At 42.2% G+C, this 21,504-nt stretch overlaps 2 protein-coding genes across 2 annotated transcripts; one reads left to right on the top strand and one right to left on the bottom strand.

Annotated features, from left to right (window-relative positions):
- Nucleotides 1-42: 42 nt before the first annotated feature.
- Nucleotides 43-4,315, bottom strand: LOC120052461 (secretory carrier-associated membrane protein 4-like). Its single transcript, XM_038999384.1, has 7 exons — nt 4,236-4,315; nt 3,701-3,728; nt 3,232-3,360; nt 2,050-2,206; nt 1,850-1,951; nt 1,465-1,582; nt 43-1,311 (listed from the first exon to the last, which is right to left on the bottom strand). The coding sequence occupies exons 2-7, from the start codon at nt 3,705-3,707 to the stop codon at nt 1,129-1,131; spliced, it is 696 nt and encodes a 231-aa protein (XP_038855312.1). The 5' UTR covers nt 3,708-3,728; nt 4,236-4,315; the 3' UTR covers nt 43-1,128.
- A 1,375-nt stretch (nt 4,316-5,690) lies between these two features.
- Nucleotides 5,691-21,214, top strand: LOC120051807 (chromatin assembly factor 1 subunit A-like). The gene is made up of 16 exons (XM_038998693.1): nt 5,691-5,986; nt 9,537-9,587; nt 10,112-10,719; nt 10,848-10,904; nt 11,033-11,268; nt 11,426-11,486; nt 11,608-11,679; nt 11,766-11,983; nt 13,616-13,787; nt 13,992-14,072; nt 14,801-14,905; nt 15,320-15,578; nt 17,958-18,096; nt 20,043-20,376; nt 20,478-20,553; nt 20,680-21,214. The coding sequence occupies exons 1-16, from the start codon at nt 5,920-5,922 to the stop codon at nt 20,799-20,801; spliced, it is 2,658 nt and encodes an 885-aa protein (XP_038854621.1). The 5' UTR covers nt 5,691-5,919; the 3' UTR covers nt 20,802-21,214.
- Nucleotides 21,215-21,504: the final 290 nt, after the last annotated feature.

Raw genomic sequence — 21,504 nt, 5'->3', positions numbered from 1 at the left:
AATTATACACTAAAACATGATGAAAAAGCTGAATAACACCAGTCAGGTCTGAAATAATATATTTTAAAAGTTTGTCACTGCAGCAACACATTTGATGCACTTTCAAGAATATATTCTCAATATTAACTACAGTATGACAAGCTAAAAGAAACGATCTGCATAAACCTCATGGCAGTTTACCCTGGAGAGGGACACTTGAATATGAAATAAATATAAGTTGTATACTCTGAGTGGCTGCCGCTCTCCCAGACCTATTGTAAACAAGGCTCCAGTCTGGAACGAGTTGTGATGCAGCATTAAGAGTGCTGCCACAACAGGGCACTGACCACCAAAAGTAAACAAGAAAAAAATAGATCAGTGCACCACACTGGATGAGTGAGAGGGGGGGGGGGTTACACTGAAACATGTAGCAGTACTTAAGGCGACAGTCAAGCAAAACATTTTCTACATGCAAGTACGATTAAGGCGGGTTTAGTTTTCAGAAACAAGGCAAAAGCAGATCAAGAAGGTATAAACCAGAAACACTTGAGGTGCAGTGATAAATAAATTAACACCGTGCACTATATAAACTCCCATATCTCCAGCTGCAAGAGGAGAACCCTGATCCTTCAGTCATGTCCAGTAGCATCAAAGCTAAGTTGATTTCATGGAGTACAGTCTTAACTTGAATTGGCAAGAATTGATCATTGAATATGGCTGCCAAAATGAATCCAAAGACAACTTTGGAATCACCTTGCTTCTTTTGTCTCATATTTTAAAGATAAGGCACAAGCCTTTGACGTATCAATTTTCTTAGTCTCATTGTTACTTCTAAAATGGTTTATGTACAGTAGCATCAGATACATATTGTGGAACATACTAAATGTAAACGGGTGCAATGGAATGGATCATATTTTGAATATCCATCAAATCTTTTCAACAATAGGGATTATATGCTTTTCCCTCAAAGATAAACAGTATAATAGTGGCCTCTATCAATCTTAAAGTACTGCTGATTCTCTTAAAATTCCAGCTCTGCATTTCATAGTGTTAAAAGTGAGATTGTACTAGTATGGTGTGCTGGACAAGTGTTCATCCTGCCTGCCATGGAGAAAGTGCTCCGTCTCCATCTAGAGTCCACTTAGGGTATCACCAGGTGCCATTGTCGGGGTAGCTTGGCACATCAGCAGGGTATTGGGGAAGGCTTGGGCCAGTTTCAGTGACAGCATTGAATCCGGCCTCTCTCACGGGAGCGCTCTTCCAGAGTCCAGTGGTCCACTCTTCCTGTGCACGCTCAAAGCTGCCCCCTCCACCACGGTACAGCCTGTGAACCTGATGGGAACAGAGCAGACAAACCAACCAGTCATGCTAGTTTATTCTCTTTATCTGCCTACAATGAGTGTATTGTCAAAATGGCTGAGTATTTTTCTTGTGTGTGTGTTTCCATGTGCTTGTGCATTTTTCAGGTGTGTTTGTTGGACTCACCCTGATGAGAATCAGTCCCATTAACACAGTCACTAGAGTGAAGAGCAGAGCTGAGAATAGCATGACTACAGCAGAACCCACGTTGTCGCTGAAAAACAGCACTGTCGCGATCCAACCACTTTAGAGGTTCCTCAGTGGTGGAGCAGTGGGGTTAGTATTTGTTAATGGCATGAATACTGAATTACAAACTTTCGTTTTTCAACAATCATAGCATGACCCAATGCAGTGAGTAAAATGAAGGTGATTGATACAAATCTACAGGTGATCTTTATTGCTAAGCTGTGAAGATTTTTCTATATTCTTGAGGTGAAATAAGTGACAAGCCATTCAGATAGCAGCCAGTCATAAACAGTGCCTTCCAGACTGATGAAATATTTCTACTCACCAAGCACCCCAACCAGAGATGCCCACAGTCTGAATGAGAGCGAGAACACACTGCAGAAAGAAGATGAAGAAGAAGGCCATGAAGTTGAAAGAACTGTCAGCCCTAGGAAAGAGAATGGGAGATATGGAGTCAGTCAAGAAAAGGTATTTGGAGTGTGAAATTATGGATGTTCGGCTTAATGTTTGTTGAATGGACCTTACCGGAAGGCCTTGTAGAGAGGTCTAAACCAGCAGGTGTAGCTGCACGGACTGAAGAGGAGAAGCCAGAGAAGGGAAAGGCCAAAATTGGCTCCACTTCCCCCTCCTGCCCACCAAGCTATGCATGACACCACGTTCACACACAGTGTGACTGAATACACTACAGAATGAGAGAGACAGGAAGAAAAATGTAAAATTGGCCTCGAACGAGAGCATCAAACTGAATGCTGGCAACTGCCGACTGACTGATGATCTATAAATCACCCGTCGTCATAAATAACGACTCATTATTATTTGTAGATCAGTCAGTCACAATTTAGCACTATAACTTTAGTGGGAGCTTCATGAAATGGATTTCCATGGCCGAGCAGCCGCACACAAGCCTAAGATCACCATGCGCAATGCCAAGCGTCGGCTGGAGTGGTGTAAAGCTCGTCGCCATTGGACTCTGGAGAAGTGTAAACACGTTCTCTGGAGTGATGAATCACACTTCTACCATCTGGCAGTCCGACGGATGAATCTGGGTTTGGCGGACGCCAAGAGAATGTTACCTGCCCCAATGGAAAGTGCCAACTGTAAAGTTTGGTGGTCAGGAATAATGGTCTTGGGCTCGAAATCTTAACGCTACAGCATACAATGACATTCTAGACGATTCTGTGCTTTCAACTTTGTGGCAACAGTTTGGGGAAGGCCCTTTCCTGTTTCAGCATGACAATGCCCCTGTGCACAAGTGACGTCCATACAGAAAAGTTTTGATGTGAGTGGTGTGAAAAAACTTGACTGGCCTGCACAGAGCCTTGACCTCAACCCCATCTAACAACTTTGGGATGAATTGGAACGCCGACTGCGAGCCAGGCCTAATCGCCCAACATCTGTGCCTGACCTCCCTATTGCCTTGTGGCTGAATGGAAGCAAGTCCCTACAGCAATGTTCCAACATCTAGTGGAAAGCCTTCCCAGAAGAGTGGAGGCTGTTAAAGCAGCAAAAGGGGTACCAACTCCATATTAATGCCCATGATTTTGCAATGAGATGTTCGAAGAGCAGGTATCCACATACTTTAGGCCATGTAGTGTACATTGCGGGTTTGATACTCTCAAACCCGGCCATTCTCTCAGCATGGAATGAAGTTACTGCCCAGTTCCCACAGTAGGACTATGTAACTCAAATGTCTTTGATGTAACTCACACATCCAGAGGTTGTAGACCCGGCGTACCAGCTGTCGGTGCGGGGCTGGGATCTCCTCCTCCACATTCTGATAAAAGCAGGGCTTGATTCTCAGGAACTGAGGCAGTGGGGGAAAGTTGTTGACCCGCTCTGAAAACAGGAAACAGATTATTCAATGTGGGAGAACGGGATGTCAGTGCAGAAATTTCACTAAAAAACTTGAATACGGTGACATTTTAGAACTTTTAGGAACATATAACAAAATGGTAATGCACAATAGTGAAAGTGTTCAGTGTTATTAATTGATCCTTATGTCTACAATCAATAATTGAACTAAGAGTATGTCATGGCTAATTTAATAAAAAAAATTGTCACTTATGATCTCTCATGCGCATGCATTACTTGTTGCAGGTACATGTTATGTTTCATTAAGAACATAATTGAATTGTTTACTTAAAGACCTTCAATTGCAAAATATTTAGATACAAACCTGTCATTATGAAATCCTGTGTCCTTTCCTGCAACATAACACAAATAATAGGCATACTTTACATCTCAAACATTCAAAGAGAAAGTAACAATATTTATATGGGAACTTGCAGTATGATTCACATCTAATCAGCAACAACAAAGTTATCATATCAAGATAATGACAAAAATTGACATGCAAATAATGAGATCTGGGTATGCTAGGAGGTGCAGATAATTTTCTAGTAAACTCGTGATAAACCAATGACTGTATATGAGAACCCCAATTTAAAAGGTAAGCCTACCCTTAACCAAAATTCGACCCCACGTGAAATAAAATGCCTGACTACAGTAATGTTAGCTAGATAACTACCCCTATTAGCTAACGGCTAGTACAGCGATGGGACAGGTAGTTATACAAATCTTTGATGATGGTTTGTTAGCGAATTGTCACAAAAAGTTCATCTGATGAGTTGATACAGGGATATAGTTGTTAGCAGATTCAATGTTAAATAAATAAATATATGAACGTAGTTTCTTGTTTTTCTAGCACCTACCTGAAAACCGCTTACTCCAGCTCGGTTGGGGATGCGTCGTCAACTAAGACTGAAGTCCCGTGGAAGCCACAGCAATGCATTGAGGGAGTGGTAGTTCTACAAAGGTCGCAGAAAGGCAAATTGGAATACAATTTTTCGATTGTTAAACTACAGATCCCATAAACGATAGAGGGCGTAGACAGGAGACGTGTGACTACAATGCCAGCGCCATCTATGCTACAGAGAGGGATGATTATTGTCCTGCACAAGAGAACAGCTATTTTATGACAATTAATTATCTTGTCAGGCTGTACAGTGCAATATTATGTTCAATGCACACAATATGCTGACTAACAGTGATTTCAAACAGTCAAAGTCCTGTAATAAGAGCTAAGACGCTAATATTTGATTTGTTTAAACTGCACATAGTTATGTTCTGTGGCTGTCACTGAGTAGGCTGATACTCCATTTCATGTGTGCAAATCCATAGGTCAGACTGTAGAGTGCAATATGAATGTCCAATACACACAATTGACTAACTGGGGAGGTGATTTTCCAAAGTCAGTCCCACAATAAGAGCTAATAAGACAATAGATATGTAAACATTTGAAAATGGTGTTCTGTGGGTGTCACTGAAAAGTAGTGAACTACATGTAGTTCAACTAGTAAGTTCATTTTATTTTGCTTTAGCTTGGTGGTAGTTGAACTTAATTCAAATCTTGGTAGTGTTTCCAGTAGTTCATAACTTTTTTTGCGACGTAGTGGTGTAGCTAACAATTGGAACTACACACTACTTATTTTGCTAAAATAATATAAAATAAGGTTAACGTTGGCTCGAATTTCTTGTCCTTTTTGGCATCAGACCTGCCTAATTCTCACTTGAAACATAGTTATAGTGTTTAATAGGCTAATTACACAGCCCAGCGTGATCTGTTCTCGCAATTTGTAGTCTATGACATTTCAGATTTAGGTGTGATAATTTTTCACAAAAAGTAGTTTGGATGTAGTGAACTACTTTTTCAAAGTATATTTAGTTATGTAAACTACATGTTTCTTAAGGGTCGCTTTAGTGTAGCTTAACTTCTTCCAGTGTGAAGTAATTGGCAGCTACCTCCCTGATCTTGAGTATTACATAATACGCTCCTTTTTAAATAATGTGATTTATTCCTCCAAACAAAATCAAACAGATTCCAATATTGTTACTCATGCTAATGTTGTTTAAGACAAATTGGTGAGAGGGAGTTATTGAAGTTTGAAGGAGTGGGAGTTCGTTTTTGTGTAGTTATTTTTGTTTTGTTTTAGTTAACTCTACTTAATCGTATGAAGTTTCCTTTTGTCACCCCATACAGTTGGTGGCGACAATGCTCCAAAAATATTGGATCCAAATCGCCGTGAAACCCCACCAACGAAGTAGAGATCTGGCCAATCAGCAAATGATTCTGAGGAGAGCGACATACTCCCGCCAAATCTGACTGACGACGGGCGCGAGTCAGCAAGGAGATCCAAAGGGAGTGTGTGTGAGATGCGGAAAGAATAACATGTAGCTACTTAGTCTTAAAAATAGTAAAACCCAGTCAACTGTATAGTATATTTTGCAGAATAACAGTGTTACTCTGGAAGACCTGTCAATATTGCGACATCATATGGTTTTGTTATATTGCCACTGTTTTCCGCACAAGGATATCAAAAGTGAGGGAAGTCTCGGATGGTGATGCTGGCGGCGGAAGATCCATCTGTGGACGGGCATTTAGCATCCACTCCACGGAGGAGAGGTAGCGACGATATTTCTATTTTAACCTTTCAAATGTTTTTGGAATTTGGTTATATACTTTTAAATTATTATTTACCTTTCAGTTTGCCTATGGCCACATAGTCAACACAAACGTATGCCTTAATACGTTAGCTAACTAACGTTACTATAACTAGCTAACGTTAGCTAACACGTCAGTAAGGTTAACTACTAAGTTAGTTACTGTACAGTACACTAACTGTTATAGTAGATAGCTAACGTTAGCGAATTAACGTTTTTATTAGCCAACCCCTCATAACATTTACAAGTAAGTAGTGAAGTGTAAAATGTGGGTTTATGTAAGTTACGCTTGAAGTTCACCTAGCTTGTATAGCTAACTAAGTTATATGACCAATATTTTCTGAAATGAATCTAACTTTACTGTAACTTGGTTAGCTAACGTTAATCTTTATAGTTAACTATTCCTCAGCCAGCTAATTTAGCTAGCTAAGCTAGTTAGAATTGGTGTCAACCATGCCAGCCTGCTGCTTGCTAGACACCCCATGGCTTCAGCTAACTAACGTTAGCTAGCAAGCTAATGTGCACCGAAATGATTGAACAGTGTATTGGTAGTTTTGATCACCAGCTTGTTGATAACAGTTAACGTTAGTCGGAAAATATAATTTCGACTAGACATTGAGTTACAACACTGCCCGCTCGACAACTAGAACCATTGACAATGGTTCATTTAATGGTCAATGGCATTGTACTGCTGCATTTACTGATGAAGTAAAAGTGCATTGTAAAACCAAAGTCTATCTAACTTTAGCTATGAGTGATGAGGGGGGATGGTTGTGGGATTGTCATCTTATCTCCCTCGTTTTGGTTACAAACCTGGCAATCAAACCTAGCAATGCCAATCAAACCTAGCAATGCCAACAATAAGCTTGTTTGGGGTTACTTTAACAAACGGAATTTGTTTATTTTACTTTGAGGCTAAGCCTGTTCTCACCACCGTTAGAGCTGTGAGTGTAGCCACAGCCGGGCTTTTACACTTGGCTTATATTCACCGAATGGCGGGAGAGAAAAGCAAACACCTCGATATACTTAGCCCGATGACTTGTGCCATCCTCTCCTTGTTTTTTATTTATTTGTGATCCACCGACTTGATTCGGTATTATGTAGTAAAATGAAATTGTGTTTTTTACATTGGATAAAAGTAGCGACTCAGAGCTACAAAATGGTATATCATACACTGCATATGAGAAACAATGGGGAAAGTAATTCTGCTTTGAAAGTTGATAAACCCCACCTTTTGAGAAAATGTTCCTTAAATGTTTTGGTAAACCTACTGGAGAGCTCTTTTGTTTACACCCATTCAGCATTATTCACACCCTTAGCCCCACCCATCTTTTTAAGGATTCACATTTGAGGTCATGTGCTAAAGGCCATGTAGTGTGGTAAAAGTAGTAGCCTACAGTAAGGAAAAAATCCAGGTAAACAGAAAGTGTCCAGATAAAAATATTAGATGATGCTTACCCAGACACACTTGTCTAAGTTGATGGGTTATGTGAAAGAAATGTTATAACCCCCAAATACATCTTGTTAAGTGGATGGGTCTCTACAGAAGGTGTAAACAGTACAGCGTAATGGTTACTTGCATAGTAGCAATATCAAAAATAGATAGTGTCAATATAAAGGGAAAAAAAGTGTCAATGCCAGTAGAGAAAGAACAAAATAATATACCGTATGAACAAAAACAATATCAATAACATTATCAGTGGTACTGGTGATGGATGAGGTAGTTATATGCATACAATCAGGGGTAAAGTGGCTGAGCAGCAGGATAAAAAAAAATAGATAGTAGCAGCAATGTATGGCGTGTGTTAGGAGAGAGTCATGTGAATGTCCATAGAGGCACTGCAGATAGTGCTGATGACTGGGAACTCACTAACATTAGGCTATAACTAGCAATGCAAATTGCTTTCTGAGATAATATTTCTACACAGATCATACACTTAACGCTAATGTTAGTTAGAGAGCCAGCCACCTAACTTCAGCTAGCCAACTAACCGTAAGCTTTAACTTGCAATGAAAACAACTTTCTGACCAAATTTGAAACGTATAGTATCTGAAACTGTAGCTAGACTCTTACCCGTATACATCGATGAATGCTTCACGGGAGACTGCAACCCCTTTCATTAAATAAGACGTCCTGTGTCGTTTTCGTTTTGTTTGTACAGCTTGCTTGCTTGGCCCGTTGTCAAGTCACTCTGGTTCACACTGCAATGCCATAAGAATCATCTGATATTTCTCCCTCTGTTACAGATGCCATGGTTGCCCTTAGTTTGAAGATTTAATCCAAAGACAGGTGTTTTATACAACAGCCTTCTGTGTTCTCTTAACGACTCCCTCTGCATTTGCAAACAAATGCCAGAATTATATTAATCTCTATCATACTCTGATTCTACCAAACATTCCACTGATTTCAAAACTCATTCAACTTCTTCCGTGACAACACTGTTGATCGCTGGTTCTTCCCCATCGCTGTCATCGGAAGACTCTACAATGTCTTTGATGAAAATGTTTTTACCTAAATCAGGGATTTCCTAATCGTCTGATTAATTTTCAGTCCTAGAGTCAGCATGGTACGATCGTCCTCCTGAAAGTAGTCCATCACAACTTTCCCCCACTGCCCTTTGTCGATAGCGCCTGATAAATTCAGGGCAGCAATGTTATTGAGAGCATTAGCAGCACATTTGCAGTTCTCCATCTCTAATGTTATATCTTTTGAAAAAAAACTGCAGTAGAAGGATTATCTACACATAACGAGCAGCTCATTTTATAGACAGAAGATTCTACATGGCAGACCAATCCGAAACTCTCTCGGCATGTCTGGCCCGCTCATTATCTCAGCCAATCATGGCTACCAGGAAGGTTCTTGTCTTTTTATGTGGCTAAACTAGGCTCGTAATTTAACAACTTTATTCGTATTTACAGATGGCATACAGGTTTGTTATTAAGGCACGTGAAAGTTCAAATCTTCCATAAGGCATTTCTGCCAAAAAACACATTTTGATAATATTTTTTTTGATTAGCGTTCAAATGCCTTTCCTGTGAAGTCGTGACTTGTGACATACGCCTAGTTTAATGAAACGAGTCACATTTGATTTAACATTATATTTGAATTGAAGTGGTAGTCTGTTTACTTGATAAGTGCCAAGTCTAACTTACCCGTTTCCTAATTGACTGACATGTATTTATTATTACATTCCTTAAATAACCTGGATGCATTTGTTAAACTAACCATATGAGTGAACTAAGGACTAGCCTATAGCATGAATAAAATTGAGTGGGGGGGATAAAGCAGTTAGTGTTTAAGTCATACAGTGTTGTGACTGTTTTTGTGGTTTGAACATATGAAGGTACTGCACATAATTCTTTGTTCCAGTGACAGTTGTGTAGCAATTAAAGTGACGCAACTTGTTTGCAACTGGAAATATTTCTGTATTGAAAAACAGTCTGTTTGATGACTGAAGGATTGGTTGTGGGATTGTTGTCATCTTATCTCCCTCACATTGTTTTGGTTACAGGTATGGATGGCAAAGTCAAACCCAGCAATGCCAATAAGAAGCTTGTTCAGGGTAAGTGAACCTCAGGTGTTTTGAATGCATATTACCTCCATATACTATTTGCCAGATTTCTGCTCGACCGATGTCACAACTTCCCTTTACCTGGCAATAGATAACAGTAAAACTCCAGCCAACATGTTTTAAAAGGTCAAAGGTGATGCCAAATCTCGTAAATGTATCTTTTTAAACCGTAGTACTTTGTGTTTTAAGTTGTAATTGTGGCTGAAATGTTGTGTGCTGCTATTTTGGCCAGGTCTCTCTTGTATAATAGATTTTTAATCTCAATGAGACTAACCTGGTAAAGTAAACAATTAGATGATTTTATTTTGCTAAAGGAGAATGATACATAATAACATAATGCTATCAAACTATATAAAAAAATATTCAGAGATTCTAATTTAGTCAATTATATTACAATTAATACAATTCTTTAATTTAGTGTCTTTGCTTTCATTGTTTTCCCAAATACTTTTAAAGATAAATTGGATTTAGTCCAATTTGAAAATCAGGGATAATAAATGGTATTTTCTCCTCAGCTCGCCTTCCATTTAAGCGTCTGAACCCAGAGCCCAAAGAGACCAGTGAACCCAAAAGAACTCGTGCCCTTCCCTGCCCAGAGCCTGGGCTATCATATGGGGAGAATGAATCTGAAAGTTCCCCGCTACCCATGCGTCACGGACCAGCCCTGGTTAACGGCCGCGGACCCCTGGATGGATTCATGAGTAACAGCAGCCAAACTTCCCCTGCCAAAATAATAGTTGTTGTTCTCACTGAGGACTTCAATTCAACTGACCCTCTAAAGCAGCAACCTGCGACACCCATTTCTGCCTCGTGTCCTCCCACAAAAAACAACCACCAGAGCAAAACCCTGAGTGCTGTAACGGCCACCAAAACAGGGCAATTAGACTGCAAGGTGGGGGATGAACAGGATGGGGAGCAGGAAGGGGAGGACACAGCATCAATCTCACAGCTAGATACAACACAGGGATCTGACATAGAGGAAGAAGAAGAGGAAGAGTCTGTCATCCCTGATATGTCCAGTCATTGGAATGGGTCCAAGCTGTCTCCTTCATCCACCAGCGCTCTGTCAGCGGCCGAGAGCTCCCCAGAGGCTGCCAAGACGGAGAACAATCCTACTGTCACGGTGAGTACCGACTCGCAAATCAGATTCAATAATCATTCAATGTCTGTCATCAGGGATCTTTGTGTAAATGTACACAGCAGAAAGCTTTTAAATTAATACTTGATTTATGTTACCTTCTCTCTTTCCAGGAGCCACATTCCAGCCCTAAAATAGAGCAGAAAACTGTGAAAAGACGCTCTATAAAGGTATAATGACCTGTGATAGATCACTTCTGTATTTCACTGCTAAGTGGCATAATTTTGCATCCAATTACTATTTCAATATCTATATCAAAATACTTATCTGAAGCTGAATTTATTTCCTCTCTTCATAGAGTTTGCAGGAGCAAGAGGAAAGGCTACACCAGCGCCAAGAGAGAGAGTGGCAGCGGGAGGAGGCTAAAGCTGTTAAAGAGAAGAAAAAAGAGGAGGCCCGCAAACTGAGAGAGGGGGAAAGAAAGGAGAAAAGGGAGAAAGAAGAGTGTGAAAAAAGAGAGAGAAAAGAAAAAGAGGAAAAGGAAAAAGAAGAGAAATTAAGAGCGAAAGAGGAGCATCGCAAATCGAAGCAGGAGTGAGTGTTGCTTGATCGAAAACCACCTAGAGCTACAGATCTGAAATGTCTTGTTACTTTTATATTGACTTGACTGGAAACATTTGATTGAACGTTTTTTTTATTAAAGCTAATGTAATCCTTGCAATTGAATTAAACATGATATAATTTCCCCCAGGGCAAAACTTGAAGGCAAGAGAAAGAAAGAGGAGGAGAAACGGTTGAAAGAAGAGAAGGATGTGAGTTGATAAGGGATGTTTCTATTCTTTAAACTGAAATGTAATGTCTGACATTTGACGGTTGGCAATTGCCATGTCATTGTAACAGACCTGATAATACATCTGAAAATGTTCTATTCAGAGGCTCAAAGCAGAGAAAGCAGAGATAACACGATTCCTACAGAAACCGAAGACTCCTCAGCAGGCCACAAAGGTAAAATAACTCTGACTGGATTGAAAAAGAATACAAAATCTTAATCATAAAATAGTGGCATGTTAATTCTGTCCCTCCCACCTCAGACCCTTGTGTCTGCCTGTGGAAAGTTTGCTCCATTTGAGATAAAGGAGCACATGGGTCTGGCGCCGCTGACCCGGGTCCAGTGTGAGGAGGCAGTCCTGGATGAACTGGACCGGTACCTGGCTAAACCTGATGGAAGTCTGCACGGCCTGAGGGACTGGACCAGAAATGAGCCCCGCAGATCAGGCCCAACCAAGCCCAGAAGCACAGACTCTATGAGGTGAGACCATCACACCCTAAAAGTCACAATTGTTGCGTGGCCATGATGGCACCAATAGGTGCTTTGAATTACTGAACTATTGACATTTTGTGAAACGACAAAGAATCTGCGATTTCCTACAGTAAAGAGGCTGTTTCTACATTGAAAAAAAATACGTAAATGTAACATGTAAAGTGTTGGTTTCATGAGCTGAAAAAAATATCCCAGAAATTTGACATATGCACAAAAACCTTATTTCTCTCATTTTGTGCACAAATGTGTTTACCTCCCTGTTAGTGAGCAAGATCAAATAATTCATCCACATGAAGGGTGAGGCATATCAAGAAGCTGATTAAACAGCATGATCATTACACAGGTGCACCTTGTGCTGGGGACAATAAAAGGCCACTCTAAAGGGTGCAGTTTTGTCTCACAATACAATGCCACTGATGTTTTGGGGGAGTCACCTGTGGGATTGTCAGACCAGCCACCCGGACAGCTGATGAAACTGGATTTGCACATTCAAGGAATTTCTGCACAAACTGTCATAAACCATCTCAGGGATGCTCATCTGCGTGCACCAGGGTCTTGACCTGACTGCAGTTCGGCGTCGTTCACCTTCAATGGCCACTGTGACGCTGGAGAAGTGTGCTCTTCACGGATTAATCCCAGTTTCAACCGTACAGGGCAGATGACAGGCAGCGTGTATGGCGTCGTGTGTGCGAGGGGTTTGCTGATGTCAATGTTGTGAACAGAATGCATCATGATGCGGTTATATGGTATGGGTGTTAAGTTCATGTTTTAAGTATCCCTATACTTCTGTTATTACGGGGCTATCACTCAGTCAAGAGTGCGCCTGCGCAGGGAGTCTAATCGTTGATGGACCTAGCCTTGAGTGGAATGGCTACCTTGTAGTGTGTTCAAGTAGTATAGTAAACTTTGTTAAACTGGAACCTTGTCGTTGTGTCATTTCAAGTTAACAATGGGAAGGCATTAGCTACGGACAACGAACACAATTGCATTTTATTGATGCCAATTTGAATGCACAGATACCGTGACTAGATCCTGAAGCCCATTGTCGTGCCATTCATCTGCTGCCATCACCTCATGTTTCAACATGGTAATGCACGGCCCCATGTCGCAAGGATCTGTACACAATTCCTGGAAGCTGAAAATGGCCCAGTTCTTCCATGGCCTGCATACTCACCAGACATGTCACCCATTGAGTATGTTTGGGATGCTCTGGATTGACATGTACGACAGCGTGTTCCAGTTCCTGACAATATTCAGCAACTTCGCACAGCCATTGAAGAGGAATGGGGTATCATTTCACAGGCCACTATCAGTCTGATCAACTTTATGCAAAGGAGATGTGTTGCGCTGCATGAGGCAAATGGTGGTTACACCAGATGCTGACAGGTTTTCTGATCCACGCCCCTACCTTTTTAAGGTATGTGACCAACAGATTCATATCTGTATTGTCAGTAATGTGAAATCCATAGATTAGGGACTAATGAATTTTCAAATTGACTGATTTCCTTATATGGACTAACTCCGTATAGTCTTTGAAATCGTTGCATGTTGCGATTTTATATTTTTGTTCAGTGTATGTACACTCCTATAGTCTTTGGCCCCTCTCTGTTCTCTGCATAGGGAGTGTATAGTGATAGGTAAGGGGCCTAAACCGGACGGTGTGCCTGACCGGCAGTGCTACGGCCGCATGAAGCTCCTTCAGTTCCGTGAGAACTACCGGCCTGCCTACTGGGGCACGTGGAGTAAAAAGAGCCCCCACATCTCCCCACGTTACCCTCTCAGACAGGACAAGGTAAGACTTCCCTCATTCTCTGACCATGATCCTTGAAGCTTTTCACTTCTTTACATCTTAGTTTCTGACATATTGCTCTCACTAACCCTGCCATATCCAATTTGTCAAGTGGTGCCATGAGTGAAGAATGTGTTATCAGTTGCACTGTGACTTCCATGTTTGACGGGTTTCCATGTATGACTAAAGTTTGTGTGTTCTCGCTAGGACCTGTTGGATTATGAAGTAGACAGTGATGAGGAGTGGGAGGAGGAGGAGCCAGGAGAGTCCCTGTCACACAGTGAAGGGGTAGGTCTCTCTTCAATACTCTTCTGTCACAGCTTTTGATGCTCTGCTGTTCTGTTTGATATCAAGATTTGCTCATTGTTGCAGCTGTATCATTACTGCTGGTTGTGAGGATCTAAAGGGAGGGGCAACTTTTTGGGGGGTCGGGCGGACTCTGTCGGGGTCTCAACTTACTGTTGAGAGTTAGAATAATAGAATACACATGGTGCAATTTTGAAATTTGGTTGTGCGTCAGCAGTCACTTAATTAGCCCATGTCAGCAATTTTTTTAATGTATTGTTAAGTTAGTCTTGTGGCCAGCTATCTAAACGTGTAGTAAGCATGGTCGAATTACCGACCGGGGTGGGGCCCATTGATCATCAGTTATCATGTAAAAAAAAAAATGCTAACAAAAATGCCTCCACTCTATGGCAAAATGTGTAGAATTGCAGGCAATTGGCTGTAAAACGGCTAATTTGTCTGTCCGCCCCATTGCAAAATGAGTAGATTTGCATGAAATGAGTTAAAAATGGCAGTCTTTTTTTCCACCCCATGGCAAAATGTGTAGAATTTCAGGAGATGATAAACCTAATGGGAAAAATCTTGGCTGTCATTAGGTGGGCCGTTAAAATATTTTGCTCACAAGGTTGCGGGGATGTTTGTGGGTACGCAGACCCATTGCGGACCCTTTTTTTGTGGCCCCCACCCCAATCAATGTGGCCTATCCCTGACTAAACACTTTGTTTTTGCAGGAGGATAATGATGAGGGAGGTGAAAATGACGACGACGATGAGGATGGTTTCTTTGTACCCCATGGTTACCTATCAGATGGGGAGGGGGCATTGGAGGAGGAAGAGGTAGGTTAAATTGTCCCTACAATCCGTATGCATGCCTCATTCATTTTCTTTACTGTTCTTTTCCGGTGGTCTGGTATGACTAATAATGGATATAATGTAAGTACTTAGTTCTTTACAGTGGGCTTCCCAAGTGGCGCAGCGGTCTAAGGCTCTGCATCACAGTGTTGGAGGCGTCACTATAGACTCAGGTTCGATCCCGGACTGTGTCACAACCAGCCGTGATCAGAAGTCCCTTAGAGTGGGGCACAATTGGCCCAGTGTCGTCCGGGTTAGGGGAGGGTTTTGCTGGTGGGGCTTTACTTGGCTCATCGCGCTCTAGTGACTCCTTGGGTCAGGTGCTGCAGGCAGACTGCGGTCGTCAGTGTGTATGGTGTACTCTCCTTAATTGCTCCTATCTCTGTGACGTGATTCCAGGAGGGTGGCGACCCAGAGAAGCAGAAAGTTCGTCAGAAGCTGAAGGCCCGGGAGTGGGACGAGCTGATAGCCAAGAAGGTGAAGGTGAAGGTGCTGGAGGCGGTGGTGAGAAGCTGTGTATGGGAGGGAGAGGGTCCTCCTCTGGAGCTATTCCAGCAATTCGCTGTGTGCCTGGTAGAACCCCTGCCAAAGGCGGAGCCCACCACCCCAGAGGACTACGCACAGAAACTACAACAGAAACTACAAGAAGATGAGCAGCGTGAGTATATATGTCTGGGGGAACATCATGCAGATATACAGAGTTCATTGTGTGTGTTGTCATTTCAAGAGACTTACAGGAGCATTTATGTTTAAGTGCCTTGCTCAAGGGCACATCGGTAGATTTTTTTGCGTCGTTGGCACAGGGATTTGAACCAGCAAACTTTAGGTTACTGGTCCAACGCCCTTAAACGCTAGGCTCTCTCCAATATTCATGTAGACCCCTTTCGACCTCAGCCTTATTAGTCTTGCCACCGCTAAGTGGTAGTGATCATCTGAGTCATTGGCTGACTGAAGCGGGATGAAATGTAGTTCTTGGTTTGGATGGAAAACCTGTGACTGTGTTTGTCTTTGCAATGCTTATCTGAGTTCTTACAGAATAATGTAAATTAGTAATTTGGTTGAGCCATGTGTTTGAATAGTGTCACTGTTGTCTGATTTTCCTTGAGTAGCTCCGAGGGGCCAAACTGTAATGACCTGTGCCTTTACTGACTTTAGCAAGCATGCACTTATATTTACACAAAAATCTGTGTTTTGATTGTGGAGATGGACTTAACACCCAAGACCAACATGCGATTCATCTGCACTCATGCTGCATCGAGAGCAAGCTAAATCAAACACACCAACTATTTCGCCTCATGCGTGGAGTTGAAGAAAAGAGAGACCACATATGCCAATGTGGTTGTTTTTATAAAAATCGGGTTATGTTTCGCCAAGAAAACACCTGTTTGTCATCAGGAAAATGTAAACGGTTACGAAGGGAGACTTTCAAAACTGGATTGAGTGAAGTAGCAGAAAATGTGCTTAATGATTGAGCTCTGTCTATGCAATTACTTAGGCCTAAAACATGAGCATGGAGAGCTACACAGGTTTGCTAAATTACTGTATATATTTGTGTCTAATATTTTGTCTATTTAAATTTGTAGCTCTGTTGTGAACAATTGACTGTCCTCTCAGACAAAAATTAGCTGGAATTGTGCCGTGCAGAATTTAACCAAATTGGTGATTGGTTGACGATATGACACAGGCCTACGTCTTGTCTTTTTTTCAGTTGCATTGTGCAGAATATCAGATCTTTCAACAGTTGTAGTGTTTAACCTCACCAGATCTTATCATAATGACCGCAAAAAAGACACATTGGGATGCAATGAATGTCAATTCTGATCAAATGAATGTGAAGTCTGAAATACGGTACAAATTTACATTTTTTGTAAATAGGTCGGTAAACCTGAAAAGTGGCTGAAATACCAGGTGGTGTCAGAGGAAGGCGGAAAGCCCTTAAAATTGTCAGACTCCAGCCACCCTAGTCATAGACTGTTCTCTCTGCTACCGCACGGCAAGCGGTACCGGAGCGCCAAGTCTAGGTCCAAGAGGCTTCTGAACAGCTTCTACCCCCAAGCCATAAGACTCCTGAACATCTCGTCAAATGGCTACCTAGACTATTTGCATTGCCTCCCCTCTGCACACCACTGCCACTCTCTGTTGTCATCTATACATGGTCACTTTGATAACTCTACCTACATGTACATACTACCTCAACTGGCCGGTGCCCCCACACATTGACTCTGTACCGGCACCCCCCCTGTATATATTGTTATTTTTTGCTGCTGCTCTTTAATTGCTTGTTACTTTTATCTCTTATTCTTATCCATATTTTTTTTAAACTGCACTGTTGGTTAGGGGCTCATAAGTAAGCATTTCACTGTAAGGGCTACACCTGTTTTTATTCTGCGCATGTGACTAATACAATTTGATTTGAAATACAGGACTGTTCCAGGAATAGTGGGAGATATTGTCACCATAACACATGGTCAACTTACTAGACTACAATGTTCATTGCAATGAACTTCGAATACTGGTATCCCCGTCAGCCGACGCAATTTTATACACATGAACACACAGGCTTCAGATGAGCACATCAACTTCAATAGAGTAAATTGACAATGCGTCAGTAATACTCTATCATTATTTAGAGAGACCCCCCCCCCCCCAAGTTGGACTTTTGTTGCCTTTTGGAGAGCTCATGTCTCATTCGGGGGAGCTAAGCTCCCCTGTAATTCACCTTGTGCTTCAGTCATTGATCGCTGTCCAGACTGCAAGGGAGACTAGACTCTAGTCTAAACTAGAGACAATCAAAGATCTGTATCGTTTTCAGACCAGCTTTATATGCTGCGTCTGAGTCACTCTGTATTTACTGTGCCAACAAGTAATTGTGAACAGTGAACAACAGGTCTTTATGGCTGACCTAAGTTGCTCTGTAGCAGCCTGAGGGAGTATATGATCATATTGGATGCAGCCTTTTGCCCAAACTTTGTATGAATAGGCCTAGATGTAGAATGTGTTTTCAAACACCTTCCCATTTCCCCTACCATATCTTCAGTGCTGTCCCAGTTGCTGCCACTGCTCCATGGAAATGTGAACAGCAATAAGGTGATCATCACAGAGTTCCAGGAGTTTTGTCGCCAGAAATTGACCTCTACTATTTCCAGCCCCCAGAACTCGGGAGACATCCCCACCAGGTAACTTTAAACTGGATTTACTAAACATTTGCTATTTTACATAATGAGTAAATCATATATGGTCACTATTAAACTCATATTATAAACTGGGTGGTTCAAGCCCTGACTGCTGATTTGGCTAACAGCCATGGTATATCAGACCGTATTCCATGGGTATGACAACATTTCTTTTTACTTCTCTATGTTGGTAACCAGTTTATATAGCAATAAGCCACCTCTGGGGTTTGTGATATAAGGCCAATTTACCACGGCTAAGGGCTGTATCCAGGCACTCCACGTTGCGTCGCGCTTAAGATTAGCCCTTAGCTGTGGTATATGGCCATATACAGTGCATTGTGAAAGTATTCAGACCCCTTGACATTACAGCCTCACTCTAAAATGTATTAAATAAAAACATTCTCATCAATCTACACACAATGACTCATAATTACAAAGCGAAAACAGGTTTATATAATATTTGACAAATGTATATACTTATTTACGTAAGTATGCAGACCCTTTGCTATGAGACTCGAAATTGAGCTCAAGTGCATCCTGTTTCCATTGATCATCCTTGAGATGTTTCTACAACGATTGTAGTCCACCTGGTAAATTCAATTGATTGGACATGATTTGGAAAGGCACACACCTGTTTATGTAAGCTCCCACAGTTGACAGTGCATGTCAGAGCAAAACTCAAGACATGAGGTCGAAGGAATTGTCTGTAGAGCTCCGAGACAGGATTTTAGCGAGGCACAGATCTGGGGAAGGGTAACAAAAAATGTCTGCAGCATTGAGGGTCCCCAAGAACACAGTGGCCTCCATCACTCTTAAATGGAAGAAGTTTGGAACCACCTAGATTGGCCGCCCGGCCAAACTGAGCAATCGGGAGGGGGGGGAAGGGCTTGGGTCAGGGAGGTGACCAAGAACCCGATGGTCACTCTCACAGAGTTCCTCTGTGGAGATGGGAGAACCTTCCAGAATGACAAAACATCTCTGCAGCACTCCACCAATCAGGCCTTTATGGTAGAGGGGCCAGACGGAAGCCATTCCTCAGTAAAAGGCATATGACAGGCCGCTTGGAGTTTGCCAAAAGGCACTTAAAGGACACTCAACTCAGACCAAGAGAAACAAGATTCTCTGGTCTGATAAAACCAAGCTTGAACTCTTTGGCCTGAATGCCAAGCTTCATGTCTGGAGGAAACCTGGCACCATCCCTATGGCGAAGCGTGGTGGCAGCATCATGGTGTGGGGATGTTTTTCAGCGGCGGGGACTGTGTAACTAGTCAGGATTGAGGGAAAGATGAGCAAAGTACAGAGAGATCCTTGATGAAAACCTTCTCCAGAGGGCTCAGGACCCTCAGACTGGGGTGAAGGTTCACCTTCCAACAGGACAACAACCCTAAGAACATAGCCAAGACAACTCAGGAGTGGCTTCGGGACAAGTATCTGAATGTCCTTGAGTGGCTCAGCCAGAGCCCGGACATGAACCCGATCAAACATCTCTGGAGAGACCTGAAAATAGCTGTGCAGTGACGCTCCCCATCCAACCTGACAGAGCTTGAGAGGATCTGCAGAGAAGAATGGGAGAAACTCCCCAAATACCCAAGAAGACTAAAGGCTTTTATTGCTGCCAAAGGTGCTTCAACAAAAAGTACTGCGTAAAGGGTCTGAATACTTATGTAAATGTAATATTTCTGGGGGTTTTATAAGTAAAATTTGCAAACATTCCTAAAAACCTGTTTTTGCTTTGTCATTATGGGGTATTGTGTGTAGATTGATGGGGGGGGGGGACAATTTAATCCATTTTAAAATAAGGCTGTAACGCAACAAAATGGAAAAAGTCAAGGGGTCTGAATTCTTTCCGAATGCACTCTACCACACCACCTCGGGCCTTATTGCAAGTGCAAATGCTATATAAAAGCTTTATATATTTTTTAAACTGAGATGGTCTCCTTTTGCCCTAGGATCCGTCTGAAGCGCCTTATCAAGGGAAATGCCATGTATGAGAAGCGCTCGGCCTACAGACGCTGCTGCTGGTACATACACACAGAGGTCCTGGCTCGCTTCAGCCAGGAGGCTCTCCCTGTGCCCTGCCAGTGGAACTACCTCACCTCTGGGGCCCATGTGTCGCGTGAAGAAGCCTCGGCGGCCACAGGCTCGCAGGGCAACTCCCCAACCACCCCACAGACCTCCACCACACCCTCCTCCAACAAGACTCCCTCATCCTCCAACAAGAGGAAGAGTGCCGGCAGCATGTCCATCACCAAGTTCATGAAGAAGGCTGCCGACCCTGAGCAGGTAGGACAGTCTGATAAACTATGCATATGACATCCTTTTGCTCAGATCCTATTGCTAAGACGGCTATGTATCAGATTTTCATTAGCACTCCTTTGTTCCAGGCTCATGAGATGGATGGGTTCCAAGCAGACACCGATGAGGATGAAGCAGACTGCGTCATAATCCTTACACAGAAAGGTGAGACCTCAAAATAACTTTCCTGACAGATTGTTTGGCCCTGATGGGCACGTTGTATTTGGTTTCCCTAGATATAAGTAAGAAGGGAGGTATTGACAGTGACACTAAATATGTCTTCCCCTGCAGGATCTTCCAGAAAGGATACCTTTCCCACAGAGAATGAGAGCACAGAAAAAATGGAGGTGACCCCCTCTGATACGACTGCTCTCACCCTGCTCCGGCCCATTCCCACCCCGGCCACCGCCTAAGAACTGCCCCCTGACTCTGGGGGTGTGTACCCAGTGTCAGATAGAATCAGGTCTTCAATCAAGATAACATTCTGTAGTGGAACACATGCCACCCACACAGTATCACTTTCCACTCTGCTCCTCTAAGTACCAGACATCTGCGTGTAAAAATGAAAGTGTCTGACCGAGAAACTTATTAGGGCATGGTATATTTAAGTCCAATGCTCAACCATTTTATTTCTTGGTTCAGTTGGAGTGTCAGACATGTTTATATGGATGTCTTTGCTTGGTGAGGAGTGGAAGGTGGCTCAGACAGTCAAGACTCTCCTACTATGGTAGATTGGGTGGCCATGCTGGCCCACGTGTCCTCCTTTTTATACATATATACAGTTCCAGTCAAAAGTTTGGACACACCTACTCATTCAAAGGTTTTTCTTTATTTGTACTATTTTATACATTTGTAGAATCATATTTAAGACATCCAAACTATGAAATATCACATATGGAATCATCTAGATAACCAATAGTGTTAAACAAATCAAAATGTTATTTGAGATTCTTCAAATTAGCCACCCTTTGCGTTGATGACAGCTTTGCACACTTTTGGCATTTTATCAACCAGCTTCATGAGGAATGCTTTTCCAACAGTCTTGAAGGAATTCCCACATATGCTGAGCACTTGTTGGCTGCTTTTCCTTCACTCTGCAGTCCAACTCAACCAAAT

Source organism: Salvelinus namaycush, chromosome 8, assembly GCF_016432855.1.
Source record: "Salvelinus namaycush isolate Seneca chromosome 8, SaNama_1.0, whole genome shotgun sequence".
Lineage (NCBI taxonomy): Eukaryota > Metazoa > Chordata > Actinopteri > Salmoniformes > Salmonidae > Salvelinus > Salvelinus namaycush.
Note: the sequence above shows the minus strand (reverse complement) of the source record. Positions and strands in the feature narration are given on the sequence as shown.

Excerpts from the sequence above, each read along its gene's own strand:
- LOC120051807 (XM_038998693.1), top strand. The coding sequence starts at position 5,920 with ATGGTGATGCTGGCGGCGGAAGATCCATCTGTGGACGGGCATTTAGCA. Across the intron at positions 5,987-9,536 it reads ATCCACTCCACGGAGGAGAG|GTATGGATGGCAAAGTCAAA; the intron begins GTAGCGACGATA and ends TTTTGGTTACAG. Across the intron at positions 13,788-13,991 it reads ACCCTCTCAGACAGGACAAG|GACCTGTTGGATTATGAAGT; the intron begins GTAAGACTTCCC and ends TGTTCTCGCTAG.
- LOC120052461 (XM_038999384.1), bottom strand. Across the intron at positions 2,207-3,231 it reads GGTCTACAACCTCTGGATGT|TGTATTCAGTCACACTGTGT; the intron begins GTGAGTTACATC and ends CTCATTCTGTAG. Across the intron at positions 1,952-2,049 it reads CCTCTCTACAAGGCCTTCCG|GGCTGACAGTTCTTTCAACT; the intron begins GTAAGGTCCATT and ends TCTCTTTCCTAG.